Source organism: Galeopterus variegatus, unplaced genomic scaffold, assembly GCF_000696425.1.
Source record: "Galeopterus variegatus unplaced genomic scaffold, G_variegatus-3.0.2 Scaffold2468, whole genome shotgun sequence".
NCBI classification, from domain to species: domain Eukaryota; kingdom Metazoa; phylum Chordata; class Mammalia; order Dermoptera; family Cynocephalidae; genus Galeopterus; species Galeopterus variegatus.
Window position 1 is genome coordinate 262,243 of NW_007728579.1, and position 6,722 is coordinate 268,964.

At 38.2% G+C, this 6,722-nt stretch overlaps 1 protein-coding gene across 1 annotated transcript in view; it reads right to left on the reverse strand.

The window, feature by feature from the left end:
* Positions 1–6,722, reverse strand: part of ADCY2 (adenylate cyclase 2 (brain)) — a gene marked incomplete at its 5' end in the record, with an annotated part of 126,553 nt that overhangs the window by 99,063 nt on the left and 20,768 nt on the right. Inside the window, one exon of the mRNA XM_008581801.1 lies at positions 4,897–4,994. Coding sequence (XP_008580023.1) covers positions 4,897–4,994 — 98 coding nt within the window. The remainder of the gene's footprint in view (positions 1–4,896; positions 4,995–6,722) is intronic.

Consider the following 6,722-nt stretch of genomic DNA (forward strand, 5'->3'; position numbering starts at 1 on the left):
TAAGAATGACAGAAAGCCTCTTTCAGGAGAACATTCCCTTCACGGGTCCTTTGCAGGTAGCATATTCCTCTGTAATCAATTACCGATTCCCTCATTCACTCACTCACTTACTACTCATTTATTCATTCACTTACTCAATCATTTCTTTCTCTTTTTTGAAAATCCCGAGGCAGTTTACCAAAAAGAAAATAAACAAAACAAAGCAAAACAATAATTCAATAAGGTAAGAAAATGGGTAAGTCAGCAGAGACGAGAAGCACCATTATTTCAATGAAAGCCTTCATAAAATACAACAAAATTATTTTTTTAAATAGATGAGATCATGCTGTAGATTGGATGTCCCCCCAAAGCTCATTGATGTTTAATTCCCACTGACAGTGTTAAGAGGGTGGGAAATCCTATTTTGGTGATTGAAAGGTGGTGCCTTGTAGAGGTGATTAGATTGTGAGGACCATGCCCTACTGAATGGATTAATCCACTGATGGTTTAATGGTGGTCACGGGTGTGGTTCTGAGGGCTTAAAAAGGAGAGCCAGTGAGAAGGTTAGCTCTCTCTCTTACTTCTGCCTTTCTTGCAGTGTGATACTCTGTGTCACTGAAGTCACCACAAAAGAAAGTCCTCACCAGATGTGTTTCCTGGACTTTGGACTTCCCAGCCTCTGAAACAGTAAGCAATAAATATTGTTTCTTTACAAATTACCCTCTTTGTGCAAACAATAAATATTGTCTCTTAATAAATTACCCCATTTCAGGTGTTTCTGTTATAAGCAACAGATATGGACTAATACAGATAATAAGCAAGGAAGAGAAATTACTAGATATACAGAGGGTATTCAAAAGCATGATGCTAAAAGGTGTTGATGCTAGATGGCCCAAGAGGAACAAGGGGCTGATACTGCTGCCCAGTGAGATGTATTGTCGCCCAAGGGAGATAATGCTCTCAGGCATTTGATTAATGGAAAATTGGAATCAAGCTCTTGAATAAACTTGGGAGCCATGAAGTGCTGTCCCTCCAGGAAATAGAAAACAGAAAACAGAAAAACTGTCCACTACCCTGGCAATTTTCAAGGAAGATAACTGTCTGCCTGGGGCCATGAGTAGTAAAAGTCATATGTGAACACTGGGGTCCCCAATTCTTCTCCATTTAGATCAGCCATGGGGTTGATCTAAATCCACATGACCTATTTAGCACAGAAACCTTGACATAAAGATTTAACAAAATATTATGACTCGAACTGGTGAATCCCAGAGGTACCTGGCAAAAATACACTGAAAGCTATCCCATAGTGATGCCCTTACAACTCAGAACACATGAGATTATCACACTAAAACCCTTGCTGTGGATGAACTCACACCAAAATTACAGATAACATAAGGAGACACACCATCATGAGAAAGTCAACACATAGACTAAATGGCAGAATTCATGTAGTTATGAATTATGAATAACAGATTGAAGCAAGTGATACAAATAAAGGAAAAAATGGAATCCACAGGCAAAATATAGAAATATATATATACAGAAAGTTAGGTTTTAAAAAGGATCAAATGGACTTCTTAGATATGAAAAACAATCATTGAAATCATAAATTCAGTGCAGATGAGGAATTTACCAGAATGCAGCACCAAAAAATAAAGAAGTGAACACATGACAGAAAAATTACAAGTCCTGGAGCACAGAATGAAAAACACAGCTAATAAGAGCTCCAGGAGAAAAGAATCCAAGAAATCAAGAAGAAGCAACTTATAAGGAGATAAAGACAGAGAATTTTCCAGAACTCGGAAACTACATGAGTCCTCAGATTGAAAAATCACAGCTAGTCACTTAAGAACATAAGAATAAAAACACATCTAAAAAAAGTATAAGAAAAATCCAGCCAAAAAAGAAAAGATACCTAAAAGCACCTAGAGAGGAAATACAGATTGCCTACAGAGGAATGTAAAGAGACAGAAGACATTTCATTAGTCAAAATAGAGAATGAAATGCAATGGAATAATGTCATCGTAATACTGAGGTAAAATGAAAGTTAACCTAGAATTTTATGCCCAGTTAAACTATTTTTCAAAAGCAAATGTTAAATAGAGGAGATAAAGATATTTTAATGCAAACAAAAAATGGGAGCTATTGCTACTCACAGACCCTCAATGAAAAGAACTAACAAAAAAGGATATACGTCAGCAAGAAGGAATAAATACTTGAAGAAAGGAATACTTTTTAAAAGGCACCAATGAGCAAACAAATTAATAAAGAACATGGGTAAACTTAAAAAAATATTGACTGTAATTACTACCTGGAGCTAAAATCATAGACAATAATTACATAGAAGAGAGAAAATAATTAACTTTAGAATTCATTAAATTAAGAATATATGAGCATACTTAAAGTTCATGGAAAAATAGAATTAAAAGATAATATTCTTTTCATGAACATTTTAAAGACCCCTCTTCTGTTAAAATTAAAATGGCAATCATTAAATGAAAAATATATAGGATATATACATATATATATGTATATATAATATATAGGATGTATACATATATATATGTATACACACACACACACACTATAAATTTTAATGGCAATCATTAATGGAAAATATAAATATACTTCCTAACCAGTAAGAGAAATAAAAGAATAAAATAATTTGGTCATCCTCTGGAAGTCAGAAAAGGGGGGAAAAAGAATCAAAGAAAAGCAAGATGAATGAAACACAAAATAAGATGGTACAGGTGGGTCCACAAACATCAGTAAATGAAAATGGAATAAAGTCACATTAATATGGAGAAAGACATCAGATGGAATAAATAAAAAACACAGTAAAATTAGTGCTGTTTAAAGAAAGCATATCCAAATAATAACAGTCCCAAGAGTACGGAAGCATATCTACAGTAAGCAGAACAAAGGGTTAACGTTTGCAATGTCTAGATTGTGGACACATAAGTGTTTATTATTTTACTCTCTGTCCGTTTCTGTATCTTTGGAATATTCCATCACAAGAACCTTTTAAAAAGAAAAAATGAGGATGTTAACATGAAAGAAAAATAAAGGAAGAAGGGTAATAACAAGAAGTATGAGAAAGTGGTGCAGAACGTGCAGGTCTTGAAACTCTATCAGAGGAGGCCAAAGACCTCACTCTGAGCTTTCCAGTAGCCACCACAGGGAAAGAAATGCAAGTTGCGTGGCTCCCACAGTGCTCATGCTCAACACGCAACTTGCTGCTCTAGAGATAAACAATAACAACGGCTGATCGAGCTTGAGAAATGAACTTCCACAGGTCCTCATAAAGATGCAACACAAGAGAAGACACCAGAAATCACAGCCAAGACAGCAAAGGCATGATGTGATGTTTCTTAAAACAGAAATCCTAAGTTTCTTGGTCCCTGGGTATTTCTGTCTTCTTCGGAGGCATCTGGTAAAATGCCTCCGAAGTCACTTCCCCCTCTTCCAACTCCTTCCAGTGGGTGACAGGCCCTTCACATGTCAGTAATACAGAAATACCATCCAATGGGAAGATAGAGGAAAAATGAATGAATTTATCTACTGAAGAGTAATAATTAGGGCCCATTTTCCTGCGTAATGCTTATTTCACATGTACAATTTTTTCAGACAGCTGTTTCTCTCCTGTACCCTGTGGTACAGGCCTGTCACTGAGAAGGAGCTTCATTTATTAACATTTTTTTGAATGGAAAATTGGTCAGTTGACACTGGGAAATTTCACTGAAGACTGTTAGTCTAGAAGAAAGGATCCTTTGACTTGTGTATTCCAACCTAATTCCTGAGGAGAGAGGAAGCCTGGTGGAAACCCCTTGTAAAAGGGGGCAGATAGTAAGGAATTGTGCATATATGAATAATACTTTGACTTGTTTTTGCTTCTAAAAACACCTTTGTATTGGCGCAGCGCCCAGAAGAAAAACCTTTGGAGTACAGAGGGGGAAAGTCATTCCATTTCTTTCTAGTTTGCTCAGCATCTTCATGAAACAAAATGCAACCCAACGTTAGCAGATCGAGCTGCCCACAAACACTGGTTGCACTGAGAAAGTTAGATGTAAACACATAGGTGAATCCCACTAGATTGACAATGGTTGCTTTGGCCTTCACAAAATAGATGCGGATTAGTGAAAGGAAATCTGTCTTGAAATTTCTTTCTATATCCCCAGTTACTGTAAGAAGGGCAAGAGTTTTTTTTTCTTTTCTTCAGATTGTAAAATGAAAATCATCTTCTTTGAAGACAGTCACTCGGGTTGTATTGCACTCATTAAGAAGATGCAAGAGCAAAGATTACCCAGGAGTCATGGGGTGACTGGTTTTTCACCAACAGGTGGAACCAGAAGGAGTCCACTCCTGGAAATCTGGTTTGCTTAGATTCTCCCCTCTGTACCCAGGTCTCTCCTGGGAAAGGCCTGCTGGACCCCAAACTACAACAACCAGAGAGGGCTGCAGAGTGGATTTTGGACAGAAAGGAGGGAAGCATAACTCAGAATGTGAACACAAAGTGGATGAGGGGACAAAGTCTGCCCTTTCAATATGCAATAGTGTTATTTGTTTATTAGAAACAGCACAATCTGGTGATTGTGGGTAAAGTTCCTTGGCCACATTTCCTAGACTGGGCCTCAGAGTAATACCAAGATCAAAGTAGGAGGGTTAAATTTATTTTTTAAAAAATTCCTATAAGGTAAATCAACATGCCCACTTTGAAAATCTAGTATTATTATGACTAAGCAAGACACATGTGGACATGCAGCCTCTGAGATCCTGAGTTACACCCCCTGCCACTGTGACGTGTTCAATAACCCCTCTGTTTGGAAATTAGCACCCTTTCATATCCTTGTATGAAACTGGGCTCCAGTGGAAAGGGGCACCAGGTCAGATTCCCAATGGAAAGCCACACATACTTACTTTGGCAATACAAGAATCTGCACAATAAAGATGCAGAAGAATATGAGACAAGCGCAGGTCACATAGTACTTGAACGCTGGCAGGGCAGTGGCTCTGTACTAAGGGCAGAAAAAGAGAACTGTGAATGCTATTTCTCTAGGAGAAGAGCTACACACAATTATCCAGCAGCCTGGGTGAACCTAGGGCATGCATTGCACTCGTAAATTGTAGACTGCGGCAAACACGAGCTCAGGATAATGGCTGTTCATCTCATCCCAAATGAGCTCTGAAAGGCTGACTTCCAAAGACCACGCTTTATGAGTGGAACTGTTCAGAAACCCATTTGCATGTAATTGAATCACTCCAGTAGGGACAGCGGCGCCTGACCAGAAAGTTGAGTGTGTGAACTGAAGGGATCCATGACTCATGCCAGTGCCCTGGTTCCCTTGAGGGTCTGATGCCTGCAATTATTTGGGGAAAGGGAATGACTTTACACATAATGATATTTTACTTCTGAATAGTATTGAGGAAATGCAAGACATATTCATTTGTTTTAGTGTCTTATTTTATTCTTTACCTTAATGCTACTTAGAGATGCTGAGTGAAAATACAAGACAGAAAAGGCCTGCGGACTTTTTCTAAGCTTTCTTGTTCTGTGCCTGGCTGATGGGCTCTTCCCTCCTTCCTCTTGTCCAGAGTAGTCAGCAGGGGCCCACATGGTTCTCCACAGCATCCAGGACTGTAAACTGACTAGTGACAGCTGCCTACCTGGGATTGCCCCAGCTTGACTTATGCCAGAAAAAAAAAAAAAAAGCCAGACAGTGCTATGCTTATAATGCCAATGATCATCTCTGTTGCAAATGGCTCTTACAGTGTGCCAGGCACTCTGAATGCCTGGAGTAACTCATTTAATCCTCACAACAACCCTGGAAGGCAGGAACTATTACTGTCCCTGTTTCTGGATGAAGACTGCAGGCCAGAATGACTGATTAACATCTCAGGGAAACATAGCACATGTAGAAACCAGGACCTTCGAAGGACCAGGCAGACTGGCTCCCAGTTCAGACTCCCAACATAAACTGCCTCTCAAAAGAGGGTTTTATAATAAACTTAAAGGAAATTAAATTTTGTGACAATGCCATTGAAACCTCCTGGAATACTGTCAGGTTGCACTATCTACATTTGCATATGCTGTTTCCAACATTATAGGGAAATGTAAATATTTCTTGGGTTTTAGTACTGAATGATGGATTGGATCTCCTTTTTACCCTTCCTGCTGGCCCGAGGAGCAGGCTGGGGATAAGGAGACAAAAAGTTACCTTCAATCTTGTCACTCTGAACTTTGCCTTAAAATTGTCATTTGGAAATGTATATAAAGCTGCATTTTTAAATGAAGATTACCTCCTGTTTACTAACTTTTTTTGGTGAATTTTGTAACTGAATAGCCAGGATAATTTAAGTGCTGATGAAGGAGCTATATTGGCGTAATTGCTGAAATGGGTTACATGCTATGCATTCAATTACATCCTTATCGTTTAACGTCTGAAGGGCTCTGTGCAGAGATAAGAGTTGGAATTTCATTGTGGTATTAACAAAGAAAATGAACTTCTATCAGGAAGGGGACAACGTAAAAGATAAACAATTAGTAGCCAATAGCATCTGTTAAAGCTATCAATGATAAGGTGGTCAATAATAAGATATATATCAAGTATCAATTTGGTAAACTGACTGCAGTCAAAGTCCTTTACTTAGAAGTAGACAACTGATCCTCTTGACCACCAAAACTAAAGAAAGTTTTGGTGTACCTGTAAAATCCAACCCTAATAAATTTTGGAAGGAATTTTGAT